The 17,741-nt window shown below is 43.7% G+C and overlaps 1 protein-coding gene across 3 annotated transcripts in view; it reads right to left on the bottom strand.

Moving 5' to 3' along the window:
• Positions 1 to 9,848: 9,848 nt before the first annotated feature.
• Positions 9,849 to 17,741, bottom strand: part of MRPL22 (mitochondrial ribosomal protein L22) — a 79,346-nt gene continuing 71,453 nt past the window's right edge. For all 3 annotated transcript variants that reach the window (XM_085617622.1, XM_085617623.1, XM_085617624.1), the window contains 2 exons: positions 11,938 to 12,007; positions 9,849 to 10,139 (listed from right to left, as the gene is read on the bottom strand). In XM_085617622.1, coding sequence (XP_085473748.1) covers positions 9,928 to 10,139; positions 11,938 to 12,007 — 282 coding nt within the window. In that variant the 3' untranslated portion in view covers positions 9,849 to 9,927. The remainder of the gene's footprint in view (positions 10,140 to 11,937; positions 12,008 to 17,741) is intronic.

A 17,741-nucleotide genomic window follows, 5' to 3' on the forward strand; every position in this document is an offset into this window, starting at 1 on the left:
AAGTCAGGCTGGCTCTGAGGCGCCTGTCTGTGGCTATTAACAAAGGATGTTTACAGCTTCTGCTTGCTCGATCTCTTTCTCCTAGGAAGTCAAATATTCCTTCTTTCCCTGTACTTCTCTATACACAACTAATACATTTTTCATTTTTTCTAATTATTGTGAAAAGGGCAGGCCTCACGCCAAATGATGTTAAATGCAAGAATTAACATATCCATCTTGTTTCGCCATCACTTAATTCAATAAAACTGTATCAATCATGTGAATGCATATATGTGAATAACTGATACACTATCAAAATATACTAAGGCAAAGGTTATACATGTGTAAACAACACTAAATGCAATATATGTTAATAAATGAGAAATATGTAGTCAACATAAATGTGTGTGTGTGTATATATGTATATATTGTGAAGTATTTCTAATATATATATATATCTCTACAGGCATTGATAAATAAAAACGCACGTGTCTAGTTTAAAGACTTCGTGCTAAAAACACCACTAATTAATCCAAAAGGGATTAAGGAAAAAAAGATGGTTTAGGAGGGCTATACAGGCATACAGAAGCAGCTTCAAGTTGTCTTTTCTCTTATTTCACTGAATTTGTAGCATTATAAAAAAATAGATGGGAACTTTCAAACATGCTGCATCAAAGAGGGACTACACAAACTGAGCCGTTTGTGTTTTTAAGTCCCACTTGCAAATAGAAAAAGTAGGAAATGTGAAAGCTATGTGAAACGATACTAGTAATTGTCAATAACTGATGAAGGCAGAATGATTGGAGATATTTAAACCGCAGAAGAATAGGGCATCAGAGGGAGAGCAGCTGTAGCTGTTGAGGTGTCTTGAAGCAACATTGAAGTTGTCAGTGAATTGTAAGATTGTTGGTCCCATGCATGCCAGAACCGAAGAAGAATCACACAAAGAAGCTTTTTAGGACATGGCCCTTTCTGAAGGCTCAACCCCAAACGTTTTGGCTTGAAACCTTCTATTTTTGCTGAATTTATATTTTTTGCCTTAGGACTCTGTGCACTTTACCACGCGAACCAGTGCTAAAGTGCTTGTACTCACTCCTTAAAACATAGTAAAATTAGATGATACCCAACCGGCAAATTTAATTTACTTGTAAACCCCTAGTAAAGTGGCACTTCCTGTGCCCAGGGACTGTAGATTAAAGGCTACTAGTGAGTCTGCAGCACTGATTGCACAACCTACGCAAGTAGCATTTTAACCAAGTCTCATGCCTGCCATTGCAGCCTGTGCAGTTTTAAACTGCCACTTTGACCTGGCCAGAAAACCTTTTGCCAGGCCCAAATCTTCCTTTTGAATACATATAGGTCACCCCTAAGGTAGGCCCTGTACAGCCCGAGGGCAGGTTGCAGTGTATTTAAAAGGCAGACATGCCTTTTGAGGTTTAAATGTCCTGGTAGTTAAAAACTCTTAAATTCATTTTTCACTACTGCAAGTCCTACCTCTCACATTGGATAACACGGGTGTTGCCTTATTCAATTTTATAAGTGACATTTCCAAATGAGAACAGATAACCAGTTCGTGTTTGGTGTCTTTGGAAGTGTAAAGAACAATCCTAACTTATGGCGAAGTTGGATTTGAAATTACAATTTTGAATATGGCATTTTTAGAAACTTGGCATTTTTCTGCCTCTGTCATTTAGTGCCTGCAGTCTGTCTCTGGGTCACATAACTGAGTGTAGTTGAATGTAGGACTTTGTGTATTCCTCCTAGACAGCCAAACACAATAGGGTGCTTAGGTGTGCCTGGATGGGCCATCACTGGCAGGATGGGAGGGAGGAGCTGGGCACAGCCCCATGTACACTTGAATAGACTGTGTTCTGCCTCCAAACAAAGGGCTGCATAACCCGTTGTAGGTACTCTGGATCTAGGGACAGGAAGGCAGGGCACCTGTGCACTTCAAAGGCCTGTCTCTAGAAGCTTCTCAACACTTCAAAGGCACAACTGGGTATACATATACTGTACCTCAGACACCACCACTTCAGTACACTTCTTGAGCTGTGGATTCTCTGCCAGGAAGAAGGACTGCTGTGTTGCTGAAAGGATTGCCACTCTGCAAGACTGCTTCTCTGAAGGAACTGCTGCCCTGGTGTGCTGAACTGCTGCCCTCTTGCCTGGGTGAGAAGGACTGGACCTGCATCTCTTGAACCCAGAATCCAGAGTGACTCTGAGGGCTAGTTGGCTGGCCACCTGATCTGAAGCCTCAGGGACATAACAGGCTTCCAACCACCTTTCACCTGCGCTTTGCTATCTATGAGTCTACCCTGCCAGGTGGTGCCACCCGACTCCTAGACCCTTGGAAGTGGGCTCAAGGTGCTCTGCCAATCTCTGTGGATCCAGCGGAACTGACTCATCTCCTCTGCTGCGCAATGCAACCCCAAACAGAACTGACGCATCTCCGGTGCTGCATGGATTGGACCAGTTGCAAAAGACCAGAATCATGCCCGCAGCCTGCAAAGCCTTGGGAACCAACAATGCATGATACATCCTAGATGCAGACCCTTGTATGCCTCGGCGACAGCAGCCTTGATCAGGACGTAGGACTTCGCACCGCAGCCTCGCAGCTTTTTGGAACTGACGCATTGCCCCGAATGCGAGCCGCATCCTTGACACCAGACTTTGGATCGCAAGCCCCATCGACGGAAAGAAAGTGCTACTTTTCTAACTTAATGTGAGATCCTTTTTGTGTACTGTGGTTCACTTTACTACTGTTTACATTGTTGCACAAATACTTTACAATTTGCCTCTAAGTTAAGCTTGTCCGCTCTGTGCCAAGCGACCAGAGGGTTGAGCAGAGATTAATGTGAGGCTGGCTTGTGGTTTACCCCAACAAGGACTGCGGTTGCTGCTTGACCAGAGCTCACAACTCAGTTTCTTAAATGCTTTGATTATGGATAACCGCATTACATTTCAGTACACTTCATGCTTTGTGATCAATCAAGTTGCTCCCCAGCAATGAACAGGAAGTGTAGCTTGCTGTTCCCTACAGTGTTCAAGTTTAAAGTTTGAAAATAGCTTCAACATTGAAACAGTCTCACCCGAGCAGGTTCACATTTATTAACACAAACTTCAGCGTGCTCTTAGCTTAGCAAGCAGTTCTCATCAGAGATGTAAGGCAGCAGCTCTGGGGCATTGATATTCAGTTGGGTAGGGTACATTTCCATTCATGTGGACTTTTATTTCTTCAGCAAAAAAAAAAAATTGAAATTTCACACCCCTACGATGAGTAGAGTAATTGAGAGTGTCTCTCTAATTTCTTGAATAGTCTCACAAAGTCAGACAGGGTCAGATGAATCAGTTTACAACTCCACCACCCTTCCAGGTAGATCTAGTTCTGTGGCATACACTGGGACATTGAACATCTCGTATGGTGTTCAGCCACCTAGTGCTCTTTTAGGCAAATGATTTGGTGCTCTCTGAGCTCCATACAGGCTATTAAGTCATGTCAATCATGTATCCAATCAGTAGTCAAGGCTTGCTTAAGCGTCCTGTTGGCTCACTCAACCAGGCTGTTTGATTACAGATGAACGTAAAGCAGTCGTACTCCCAGGGCACAGAAACAACTTAGCAGCAAAGGCACAACCACTGTCTGCATGAAATGTATGAACTGCTTCCATTGCTACTAGGTACTGCAAGTTTTCTATAACTGCTCGAGCAGTGGTCTCTTTTGTGTCTAAACCTAAAGGAATCTAGAGCAGGAATTGACTGCAACCAATTCGTACTTATATCGATTGACTATCAGTAAAGGGCCAATATGGTAGAGGAAAACAACATCAAATGGTTTGTCAGATATCGTGAGGAGAGTAGGTGCTGGTCTTACTGCAGTTGAGTGCTTTATATCTTGAGACAGTACTCTGCTGTATGTGCTTCCATGCATTCAGTGGAAAATATGACTACCAGTATTGTTGCTCTAGCATTAATACAGTAGCACTGGTGTCACCATGAACCAGCTATCCCTTAATGAGCTACCCGAATTAAATCTAATCTAGCTTGCTCAATAGGTATATGTCTAACCCCAATCCCAGCTACAAAAACCACAGGAACATTGTCTTTGGGGAGGCTATAAGAATATTTGGAAGGGAAACCATAAGGAAACAATTCACTTTTCAGTGTTGATTGCAATGCCACCATAATGTCCACATTGATCTTAGTTTCCGATCAATTTACAGCAACTAACAAAGATTTGCACTGCTCTTTGCAGCTAAGTCGCAGTACGGTTCCCTTTAGCGGGAATTCCTTCACTTTTATGGGCTATGGTGTGTTGTATGTTGACCAAAGGAAGTGTGTCCTATAGAGGAGCCGCCTTTTCCCAAAGCTTCTTTGCTTTGATCAATATATCTTTTGAATCTCTGAATCCACTTAGTGGCCAATGTGGCAGCCTTCGACACGGAATGCCAAATCTGGCACGATAACAGTGGGAACTAATGGATCCGTTTTATGAAAAGCAAGTATTAATCACCTAAACCTTTGGTGTGTGTACACAGCGTCTTGAAGTCGCCACCCTCAAAAATTCCCTGCATTACAATGCAAGCCATGGAATAGTTCTCTTTAGCACCAACTTCAGGTTGTGCAGAGCCATCTGAATAGAACATTAGTACTTATGAATTGGTAAAATTTTGGAATTTCTGGAATGTTCCGTGTGTACTGTAGAAGTTATTGAGTCTGAAGAGTCGGATTGTACTCATATTTTGGGTCATAGCCCAGTGCACCCCAATAAAGGTGTATGAGTTGCACACAGCTTTAGTAGCTTCTTCAAGCGTAGACATAGGGAAAACTGCAAATATTTGCTCTCCATGGCAGGAGGATGCTCCTTTAAAATGGACATTCTGAGTATGAGTGAAGCATCTCTCTGCAGTCGAATATAAGTGTGATCGGTAAGCAATGGGGGTGTGTAGTCATCTGTCCCTCATTGAAAACTACATATGTGTAGCCTGAAGTGCTAAGTACATCCCAAATTAGTTTGTTTTGTTTTACATTATAGTAATTTGAATGTGCATCACGTGTGCGCATTCAAATTACTATAATGTAATACTATTTTAAATTATTTGTCTGGCTTCAACATCAGAAAAAGGGGAGTGTTTGTGGTTGAATGACAAGGCACAATTACAGCTTGATGCTTTAGTAACATTAAACGGTTTTTATGTTACATTTAGCTTCTCACTTTAATTGGTATTGAGCCAGAATTTGGGGCTCACTACATAAGGTAATCACATGTGGAACTTATTTTTTGTCTCATTGCACTTGGATGGCATACAACGCTGGAGCGTGCTTTTAAGTTGAAGACCAGAGAGTCGCTGCAAACGGCCCAGTACCAGGTCCAAAAGTGCATGACAGAAGTGGTCAGCCAGAATCTTTTTGTCCGGTCTATCCTACTAGGAAAAAGTCATCTCTAACATGGGAAAGAGAAGTGCTTTCCCTGGTTTGTGATCCTGTATCCTTTTTATGGACACATGCAGTCCCTTGGGAAAACTCAAATTTGTTATGAGCTACCTGGAGCACATTAAATTTCTGAAGACCAGTTAAAAGGAAATCCGAATTGTTGTTTACATCAGTTGAGCCCGAATTGATCTTGAGTTGCACTGGTTAACGGATACAGGAGACTGCATTTGCACCAGTTCTTAATTTGATTGTTCTGTTTTGCGGAATCCACCTAAAAGTATGAAGGTCTAGTGATCACACTGTGGTGGCCCTAAACCCACAGGTCCTGAAAGAAATCAGCAAGGAGCTCTTCAACATCGTGAAGGAACTTTCCAACCCCAGCTCCAACACCAACGACATCCCGCCGTCGCAAGCCATGTGCGACTCCCTCGCCACTTTTTTCCACCACAAGATAGAAGACATCCACAACAGCTTCAACACCCACACAGCCCCAACAGACATCAACACAATTGACTCTCCGCACACCATCGACCACGACCCCCTGCTAGCCTGGGCCAACGTGAGCATCGATGACACCATCAAGACCATGAGCACAATCCACTCCGGCTCCCCATCAGACCCATTCCCGCACCACATCTTCAACAAAGCCAGCAGCTCCATCGCACCCCATCTGCGCAACGTCATAAATCTCTTTCTCGAGACCACGACCTTCCCAGAGAGCTGGAAACACGCCGAGATCAACCCCCTACTCAAAAAACCCAAGGCGGACCCAAGAGACCTCAAGAACTTCCGGCCCATCTCTCTGCTTCCGTTCCCGGCCAAGGTCATCGAGAAGATAGTCAACAGACAGCTAACCCGATACCTCAAAGAAAACAGAATCCTGGACCCTTCCCAGTCAGGGTTCCGCAGCAACCACAGCACCGAGACTGCCCTCATCACCGCCACCGGCGACATCAGGACCCTGCTGGACAACGGTGAGACCGCGGCCCTCATCCTCCTGGACCTCTCCGCCGCCTTCGATACCGTCTGCCACCGTACACTACTCGCACGCCTCCATGCCATAGGGATCCGAGACAAGGCTCTGGAATGGACCACCTCCTTCCTTTCCGGCAGGCCCGAGAGCGTCCGCCTCCCCCCATTCCGATCCGAAGCCTCCGAGATCATCTGCGGCGTACCGCAGGGATCTTCCCTCAGCCCGACACTGTTCAACATCAACATGGCCCCGCTCGCACATGTCGCCCGACAGCACGACCTCAACATAATCTCCTACGCCGACGACACTCAACTGATCCTCTCCCTCACCAAGGACCCCATCACTACCAAATCCAACCTCCACGAAGGAATGAAGGCCGTCGCCGACTGGATGAAGATCAGCCGACTGAAGTTGAACACGGACAAGACAGAGGTCCTCTTCCTCGGCTCCAACCCTTCAGCCTGGGACGACTCCTGGTGGCCGACGGCACTGGGGGCAGCCCCGACACCCACCTACCACGCATACAACCTGGGAATCATCCTCGACTCAACGCTCTTCATGACCAAGCAAGTCAACGCCGTCTCCTCCTCCTGCTTCAACTCCCTCCGCATGCTCCGCAAGATCTACAGGTGGATCCCGACAGATACAAGAAGAACAGTCACCCAGGCCCTCGTCAGCAGCAGACTCCACTATGGAAACGCCCTCTACGCGGGAGCCCCGACCAAGCTCATCAAACGACTGCAACGCATCCAAAACGCATCTGCACGACTGATCCTCGACGTACCTTGCCACAGCCACATCACCCCCCACCTGAGAAACCTGCACTGGCTTCCCGTCAACCAGAGGATATCCTTCAAGCTTCTCATCCACGCACACAAGGCACTCCACAAGACCGGCCCAGCCTACCTCAACAGACGACTTTCCTTCTACATTCCCAACCGCCAGCTCCGCTCTGCCGACCTCGCACTCGCCGCCGTCCCTCGCATCCAAAGAACAACCACCGGCGGAAGATCCTTCCCCCACCTCGCCGCCAAGACCTGGAACACCCTCCCACTGAGCCTACGACAGACCCAAGACCTGCTGACCTTCAGGAGGCTACTCAAGATCTGGCTGTTTGACCAGTAGCGCCCCCCCCCCCTCCCAGCGCCTTGAGACGCGGGTATGTAGTGCGCTCTACAAATGATTGATTGATTGAGCCAGCTTTAAGATGAAGGCTCCCGCAGGATTAGATCACCGGACCTGCATCAGTCTTACTGGTGACGCGACACTCCACCAGATGTGCACATTGACAAACATTACTGTTTCCTTTTGGTTGCAAGTTTAACTGGGCTTTCTTTTTGACAAACGCTATTTGGTGATCCATAGTAAACCAGGGGCAAATTCAGGACAAGGGACTGAAAGAAATAATTTTGCAAATATCCTGTGTGCCCTTTGATTGCTACAAGAAAGTACAGGATACTGGTTCTGAGTTTATATTATTTTCTCTAGTTAAAATGCGTGGCTCTTTTTGGAAAACAGAATATTTCCTTAGTTTACCTGTCCACTGATTGTGACCACCTGCTATTTATGTACAAATAAATTTAGATTTAGCACTGAGGCACAAACTGTGCGATATCAAAGAAACCTCCAGCATGTAAAAGGGAGGTTCACATATAGTCCCACGGTAGGTATTCCATTTTCCCCATACCCGTGTCCATTTTTTGGGGCACCCTCGATGAATGTAGACGGACTTTTCCGCCACCATTGCTACATCCATGTCATTACACCACTGGTGAAGGGTAGGAGTTTGCCTAGATCCCCAGTGTTGCGCCATATTTCGTTTCGCCAATGTCATGCCCAGTGTTAACCAATCCTGATCTGTATTATTTAAGTCTGTGGGCTCCCACACATTAAGAAGGCAGCGTTTCGGCTCTGGGAGAATCTTGACCGTCGTCACCTGTGAGAGCGTGCGCATCACAGCTCTCCAATACTGCGCAATCTCCGGACATTGTCATAGGGTATGGAAGAGTGTGCCTAATTCTCCACATTGCCAAAGACAAAGCGGTGTGTCCGTCCGTTTTATTTTATGTAGCAGCATCCGTGTATACTATGTGCGATGCAAGATTTTTAATGAGGTTAACATTTTTATTACATATCTGGATGTAGCTCTGTCGTCGAAAGTGTTGAGAACTTGGAGACTGCGATGTACATGTTTGACTAAACTTTTATCTTTGTAAATTATTCTACATTATTTTTATAAAGACTAAATATACCAGGACATTTGATTTATTGTCTTTCTATTATTGTGCCACCCTCTAACACAGTGGATATACCACCCAATCATGTTAGGTATGTTTATTGCTCTATAGCGCTACCCTTTGATAGTCAAGTTCAACTGCAAAATTAAGAGATCTTGGCACTTTTAAGTACTATCTGGTTCAAGACGGATAATTAATCATTCTGAAAGGAGTACTGCGCCATATCCCCCCCCCCAAAATCCTAGAACCAGGAAATAGCTTTTACCAGCACCTACAGCTTCCTTCTTATGGGAGGATCCCTGACATTCATGCATTACATATGTCGACTAGGCAGTTTTTAAACCCAGGTTTTCCTTCTTGGTATCTCCAAGAGCAAAACCAAATTCTTTAAGTATCAAATGTCCTTGTGTTACAACAACAACTAAGCCCGTTCTTTGGCATCTGTGGGGAAAAAGCTGAAAAGTACAAATGTAGAACTCTTGGTATTAAGCTTCCTCCTCATGGCAACTTCTAAAGAACATAGCGAAGTATTCATACTAATATTGGGTTGCTCAGTTAAATGGATTATGCAACTAATGTCCAAACATACGGTCTATCTCCGGGCTCATGGAGACAGGGCTTCTGAGGCTTGCTGGGTGTGTGTGACAGCAAAGATATACTTAGTTCATTTAGACCAGTGTATCATGCTTCGAAGATGAATTGTCAAAGTCCAGATTTCCTAACTTGGTAGTAAAAGAAAGTTATCATTTTACTAAAAGAGACAGTCTAAAATTTTCCAGCCCCTTCTCCGTTTTGCTTGTAAAAATATTTCCAACCATTTTACTGTTTCTTATTCTTTTCAACTCCTGTCACTATCACTACCAATACTAACTGAATGCAATTGCCTTATATCTGATGTGCTGTTTTCTACCCATGGTAGTTTCTGCTTGTCCATCTATGTTAACTAACACTTTCCTGAGTAAAAGAGGATGCTTTGTTTGTAAGACCGAGTAAGTATCATAATGAGAGCTCTCGTTGGTTACCTTCTGTGGCTCTTCATTGGCTCTTACTTGCTGGAAATCCCTGTGAAGGGTACTCCGCAATACTAATTTGACTGTTGTTAATTAAAAAGGTAAGATAAAAGACAATAATAATTGCCTTTGTTCTTTAGTAAAGTCTCGACTTTCAAATGATAGCTTGTCAGTAAACATCACACTCAGAATCCTCTCTCCCCTTAGAAACTCACACCATTCAAAACAAGCATGTTGGTTTTATTTACAAATTTTGGATACTCTACATATACATAGCACAGGCATTCCACCGGTCAAGTCAGAGCCCATGAATGATGGTGCGGTCCCTTAACTGCTGCACATACTTCTTGGCCTGGTCAAAGCCTGTTACAGCAGGCTCCGGTGGAGGAGGGGGCCCTTCTACCAGCTTGACGTAATAATGGCAGTATACCCGGTCCATTATACCGAACATGCCCCGGCCGTGGTAGCGGATCCGCTTCAGGTATTTACCTTTATTGGAGAAAGATCGATCTGTGGGAAGATGAGATTGGGAGACAGAGGAGTATCAGTGACAGATGGTAGAAGCAGAAGAGAGCAACTTCAAGAGCATGAGTCAATCGAAGAACAGTTTCACAAGCAAATCCCTACAAACTATCACGCTGAGGGAGGTCAGTTCCCAAAACTAAGTCTAAAAATATCACCTCTTGGTATATAGCAACCAACTTCAAACTAATTGTACCTCACTCTGTCTTTCTACCAGGCATAAAGCAGGAAGGTGCAGCCCCTTTCATTCCCTCTTCAAAGAAGTCCATCTTTTCTGGTGTCCCAGTGGTCTCAGGGAGATTCCTGCTTTCCTCATTACCAAAAGGGGTTGAGCTGCGACAGTAAACCATACATTTATTTTATGTATTCCTTGCAATGCAGTGATCTCTGGTCAGTTTATTTACTTCGAAAGTGCTTATTTATCTCCCATTAGACTCCATCTGAGAGGCAGTGATCTCGACAACAGGAGAAAGAATGAGGCAAATATTCCCATGATTTTACTGTTTCTTATTATTTTGGCTACTGTCACCAAAGTAAAAAAGAACAATTATATACAAAGAAATATCAGGGATAAGTGATAGAAGCTAGAGGAGGAATAAACTATATTCACCATCAATGAACAATATGGAGGACAGATGTGCATGGTGAGTTTGCACATTAAGGTTCGTTTTCAATACCTATACACAGCAGGTAAGCACATTTTAAAAATATTTTTAAATATCATAACGGTAGGTATATATACACATACACACACGTTTATATACTCTGACTCCTGCTCAACGCCCAATAGCTCTGCAAACAAGCCACTGAGATCTGGGACACCGTCACCTCCCTCACCCCCGACTTTGTCTTCCTCACTGTGACAAGGCTCAATCCGCACCCAATATCGCTACGGCCACGCCCAGCAGCTACAAGATAGCACAGTAGGACTGCAGTAACAAATATGGAGGAGGAATCGCCATCCTCAACAAAGAAACCATCCACTGCACCACTGCCATAGACTACACCACCCCCACCATGGAACACCTGAACTTCCAACTCAAAACTGAGGGCAAAACCACCATCAGAGGCAACCTCACCTAAAGGCCTCCAGGACCACACCACGGCAGCAATGTATAAGCAGAGCCAAAAGCAACCTCTCTCAAAAAACTCAAAATCCAGTCCCCCACCTGGCTCCTGCTTCATCCAACCTGCCTGGCCCTGATGGAAGCTGTACAACCTACAAGGCTGTGTAGTGTCTGACAGACTATCATTAGCAGTGAGAAATGTACATGCCCCAAGGCATTTATTAAAAGCCCTTGAGGCGTCTCCTTAAGTCCATCTTCTGACTATGACAGTGACAGCAATGATGCTATTTTAAATGTGACCGGGAAGTGGAGCAGAAGCCATCTCCCACTCTGTCTTTCACCGCTTCTTAAACCGTACTGTCCAACTGGATGTTTTAGGACTCCTACCTGTTCCATTAACCCTGCCTATGCAATGCAATAGTTTCTATACTTCCTCTCCCCAAACCTACAGCAGTAAGTCTCTACACAACACTTTCCTTAATTCCTATGTGATCCTCTTCCATATACAATTTAGTGACCTTATACTTGTATCATCTGACATTTTTGGATATTTCTGTAGATAGTGATACGGTGGATTTACGACTGACTTCTGTAACTTGCCTTTATTCCAAGAACCTTGACATGTTGTATTGAATTCTATGAAGCCTTGAGCTTTGGCAATTAGAAATGCTGAATACCACCTGAAAGAATTTCAGTGTCTCAGGGAAAAAAGACCTTACCTATGTAGAGGTTAGATTTGTACTCTACATTGTGGTTCCTCACAGCCAGGTCTTGGGCCTCTAACAGTACCTGTGGAAGAAAAGAAACCACGCGTAATAAGTCAGGAGTAATGCACTATTCTGCTAGGCCAGTGTGTGACTGAGATAAATTTGAAAATACACTATGGGTGCATTAAGTTTACATTTCACTGACAAACAAATGGAATCAATGGTTGGGAAGAAACGCACAGAGCAATCATTGTTAACAGTACACAAACACACACATGGACTCTCAAACAGATGCAATTTTTGAAGCATCAGAGGTCTGTTGTCGGGTGAACACAATAGTTTCTTAGTGACCTGTGTAGGTGGAACTGTAATTTATCCAGTAGTCTTTTGGACACCAGCAATTGCATTGTGAGATTTCAATTTATGAATTGACCGTCTTTTGTTTAGGGGGGTACCTAAAATTCACAGCTTGCAATGTATCTTTTTGATCGGAAAGGTGGACATGACACGGGGCTGCTTGGCCGCTCTGAGTCAATGGAATTCCCTGTGATTACGTTTCTGATTATTTAAAAAATATGGTAACAATTATAATGCATTTTTATTATTGGGTGAATTATTTAGTTATCATATTCTCTGGTCTCTATTTTCAACTATTAAATAACCACCGCCCACGACTCAAATTAATTTCATATTCCACTATACTAATTCACCACTAATCCTTTAAGGGTTCCGGACTAGCGTGCTACTCGGCGAGAAAGTGCTTCAACACCTCATCAGGGGTAGCTAGCACTATATAAATGCAAACTTTTTGCCCTCTTCTATCTCTCCGCTATCACTCATAATCCAAATAACTGACTAACATATCCACCACTCAAATTACTTTCATATTTCACTATATTAATTCACCCCTAATCCTTTATGAGTTCAGGAGTAGCGTGCTACTCGCCGAAAAAGCACTTCAACGCATCGTCATGGGTAGTAAGCGCTATATAAATTGTAATTTCAATACAATCCTACGGACTAGGATGAGTAAGGCATTGCCAACACTTGGGGAAAGCTACAGTACGAATTGGATGATTCAGACAGCAAATTCAAGTGTAAACTGTTGTAGTGGGTTTGGGATTGGTGACGCTGCTCAAACACGTACGAACAGTTTTAGTGGAATGTGCGAGTCAGTGCTGACACTTATAAACAGAAGTGGGAGTGTTAAGTGCAAGGCAGTACAGACATACGTGAACTGCTGTTGTGAAACTGGATATAAAAGGCAGACCAATTACTGATGAATGGCTGTAGAGAGACTGGTGTGCGCAAAGTGGTGCAAACCTTTGAGACCAGCTGCAGTGAGCCTGGGATTTGCACAGCAGTGCAATCACTTAAAAGCTGTATGGACTGGTACTGGGAGCCTTAGCACAAGCAAATGTATCATTTCCTTCCCAAACCAGCAGGTGTGGGGTTGGTGTCACACAGCCATGTCGTGATGGAAAAGGGCTGTGCCTCGACGCAAGAGGTTCTCAATAGGATTTCAAATCTGGAGCCTATATGTACGGATTAATATCCCAAAGTGGTAAAAGCTCAAACAGCCAAAGTACCATCACTAACAGTACGGAACAAATACTAATGATAAACAGGCTCTAAGGTCAACAATGCCAACAGATAGGGCAGTAATCACAGGAACAAGAATGATACTGGAATCCCCTCTGCCTCCATTACCCTCTACACTCGTCCAAGGACTTGGACAAAGGCTTGTCAGGCTTAAGGCTCTTGTCCACCGACTGCTTACCAATATGTGGATCCAACCGACCACGAAAAGAACATGATTAGTTAATATGGTTTAAACTATTTTTTAAGACACACATTATAGCTTACTCTGTTTCATACATAAGCACATATTCTCAAAGAACTACAAAATCATACATTTCATATCAAAAATATAAAGTCTACAATTCAGTTTGCTACTTACATCTAGTCAATAACCATAGTGCATTTCTTCACAGATCATCAAATTACCAACACACACAAAAAAATGCATCATGGGGCAGAATTCAGACAGAACTGAAGACCAGTATACGATCCAGAGTGATTTCAATTGTCCGTTAGCGAAACTGCCTTTGATACATATTTTTTCAATTTCAAGACACTTTCTGCAAAAACATGGAACTAGAAAAGGATCTCAATTTGCTCCAGGTACGCCATTATTATACGCTGATAACTTTGACAGGCATTATGTTCTCCATGAAGCAACGCTACACTTCACCCAGGTGAGGGCTGTGGTGCAGCTACTTCAGTTGACAAGGCAATGAAAAGCAGCTACTACACTATATTAAATGGCTTAACACCTGTGACAATCTAAAATTGTGTATGTGTCATGATAGAAGATGCCAATCCTTGATATTCTAATACAAACATTGAAAATAGACTGTTTGCTGACTTATTTGCCAAGCCCTCTGACAGAAGTTAATTGCTTCATTTTGATATTGCCCATATTGACAAGCTTTAACAAATTGGGTAGAACTCTTCATTTTTAAAGTAATCCAATAAACATGTGGTAGATTTACAGATACAATTATTGGCAATGGACTACCCAAGACATGTAATACCAGTAGCATGAACTAGGGTAACATTCTATGACTGTAAAGCGCTTTTGGTCCCAAAAGACATTAAAACAAGCATTGGCATAGCCAATGGGTCTCGCCTTTGGGACCTTATAAGTGTTTAGTTATCCAGCACAATATCCTTGGTGCAACAACATCAAGTGTTGTATGCCTCAACAATTATAAGGTCCCAAAGGCGAGACCTATTGGCTATGCCAATGCTTATTTTGAGTGAGTGGCTCGTGCAGGTATGCCACTGTGAGGTAGAGATGCTGCGAGTGCTTTTACAGGAGCCCCTGTGAAGCTGCACCTCTTCAAAATGTATCTTGGGTCTGGTGTAATACTTCTAGCCCCTATTCCCGTCTTCTCGCACCCAATGCATCCTTAAATGTCCATGTACTTCCGGGGTTGACACTCCTATTACTCCTGCCCTCCAATGACACTTTACCCGTCACGGGTGGTGGTGGTGGACGTGGTGGTGGTGGACATTGTGGTGGTGGTGGATGTGGTGGGGGTGGACGTGGTAGTGGACGTGGTGGTGGTGGACGTGGTGGTGGACGTGGTGGTGGACGTGGTGGTGGACGTGGAGGTGGTGGTGTGTTGGACGTAGTGGTGGTGGACGAAGTGGTGGTGGAGGACGTTGTGGTGGAGGACGTGGTGGTGGAGGACGTGGTGGTGGAGGACGTGGTGGTGGAGGACGTGGTGGTGGTGGACGTGGTGGTGGTGGACGTGGTGGTGGTGGACATGGTGGTGGTGGAGGTGGTGGACGTTGTCGTGGTGGTGGACGTGGAGGACGTGGTGGTGGAGGACGTGGCAGTGGACATGGTGGTGTTGGCGGTGGATGTGGTGGTGGTGGACGAGGTGGTGGACGTGGACATGGTGGTGGTTGACGTGGTGGTGGTGGATGTGGTGGGGGTTGACGTGGTGGTGGTGGACATGGTGGTGGTGGACGTGGTGGTGGATGTGGTGGTGGACGAGGTGGTGGTGGTGGACAACTATTGGGTAGGAGGGTGCTGGCAGAATGCGGAAGGAGAGGAGGATCTCAAAGGGGGCACATGGGAGAGTAGAAAGAGGCCGATATTATCGGGGTTCTCAGTTCTAATATATTTATTCAAAGTATTGGCTTCTAAAGGCATTTGATTCTTGCTGAGAAAAGAAACTTAATCGGCCCTTCAAACACTGAAATTAATTTCTGTTTGCAGGCTCATATACTCATTCATCCTAGTCAAGCGTGTCCTATAAAATATAATGCTTTGGATTTTGTATCGTATTACTGCTTCCAGGGAGCTATCAGAGGAGGAAAGGGTGACATCCGCCATTTAGTGATATCTCTTTTTGCCAGCTGAAAATATAAGTTAATATAGTGCGGAAGAGCACAAAATAAAATAAAACATTAAAAATATACAGAGCCAATCGCAGCACAGGAGGGGCAAAGACCAAAACGGCAGAAGGGGGTAGAGATGCGGCGTGCCATCGAATTGAAAGGCAACTGACACGGCCTGCATCCCAGACACAAACACAGCGTTTCCCTTTCGGAAGCGAGCAGGGGCACCATCTGTTTTCAACATAATTACAAACAGATGGCGCCAAAGCACACTCCCGCAAGAAAAACGCCAAACGTGCATGCGTTGCAATGCATAAGATGCAAGTTTTTGGCCAAAATGCTAATCAATTCCAAAAGGTCCCCTCCTATGTAGCACATGCGCGCAGCGTAGGCGAGACCTAAAAAGGATGCTACACTAATTGGTTTTGTAAAATCATGGAACCCGGTGTGTCTAGCTGTAGACAATTTGTGAAGACGCCACTGGCTCATTTCAAATGTTAGTAGTAAGGAAATTCTGGAATCACCATTAATTGCTTACAAGAGAAAAAGAAGCACAATAGACTATTTGGAACATTTAAGTCTCCCAACAAAACAAAACCCTGAAAAAATAACAAAGTTGAGATATGCACAAAATATGAGGACATTTTCATGTGGGAACTACATGGTATATAGGTGTACTAGTAACACAGACGAAATATGCATCAATGGGACTCATGTAACTCAATCAGTGTACATCAATTGCATTCAAAAGATGATATATATGTTATACCATGCCCACTTAGGCTACCATAGATAGGACAAACTACCAGACCACTTTCATGCAGAATAACTGAACAAAGATGAAACATCCAAAATAAAATATTGACAGCACCTCTTGTACGACACTGTTACAAAACAACATTTTAAGAGTGTTTACAATTGTGGATAGTTTATAAAGTCAAAGCAGATCAAATAACATGATTTGACAAGGAGAATGTTTTTAGAGTAATCCTGCTGGATGTTAAGAATCAATATTGTAGACTTCAGTCTTAATGAGGAGTTGGACTGAAATAATGTTATTCATGAGTCAAAACACTATGGCTCGTGTCTTGACTATTGGAATAACTGCTCTGATTAAGCGGTCTACAGTCATACATATAGCAGTCAGATTACATTTAGTATAAGAACACTAATATTAGTGGTAAATGTTCAAAAGTGGCTTTGATTTCATAGAAAGACTATCATAAAACATTATATAATCAGCAACATGGACAGGTAGTTATCCTGTTCACAAGAACATTTAATCACTAAACATGATCATCGGTAGAAGATAAAACTTTTTTTTTTTTTAAATAAAAGTCCTTATTTGCATAATTCAAATGCATTTGACAGCAAATGGCAGTAAAATAAAAAAGAAAAAGCAAACAACAACATACATCAAACTACCAACCGTGCAGTACAGTACTTCTTGCCACATTTTAGTAATTAACATCTACTCCATCAGCAGCACTGCCCATTCCCACGATACTGATACAAATAACAAGCACGCTACCACCCCACATTAGTCCTTTTACCTATTTAATCATTCACATCATGTCAGGGTGTTCCAAGAAAAATATTGTCACAGGGGCCCAAATGTCTTTTGATCTAGAGGAGACCGGCAATTCTTCAGTATAAATGTCCAACTGTTCTGTACAATATACGTCTTTAAGCAAGTTAGCCACCGTAGGTACTGTTTTCCCACCCCACTTTTTTGCCACCAGTCTTTTTGCCAACAACGTGGTGATAGCTACCAGTCTGTGGTTGCATGGCTTAATTGATTTAAGAAGTCCCAGCAAACATTCCTGTGGAGTACACTCAACTTTCTCCATTATCATTTGACACAGGGTCGTAGTCACCCTGACCCAATACGATGGAATAAG

The sequence above is a fragment of the Triturus cristatus genome, chromosome 7 (genome assembly GCF_964204655.1).
Source record: "Triturus cristatus chromosome 7, aTriCri1.1, whole genome shotgun sequence".
In the NCBI taxonomy this organism is placed as follows: Eukaryota; Metazoa; Chordata; class Amphibia; order Caudata; family Salamandridae; genus Triturus; species Triturus cristatus.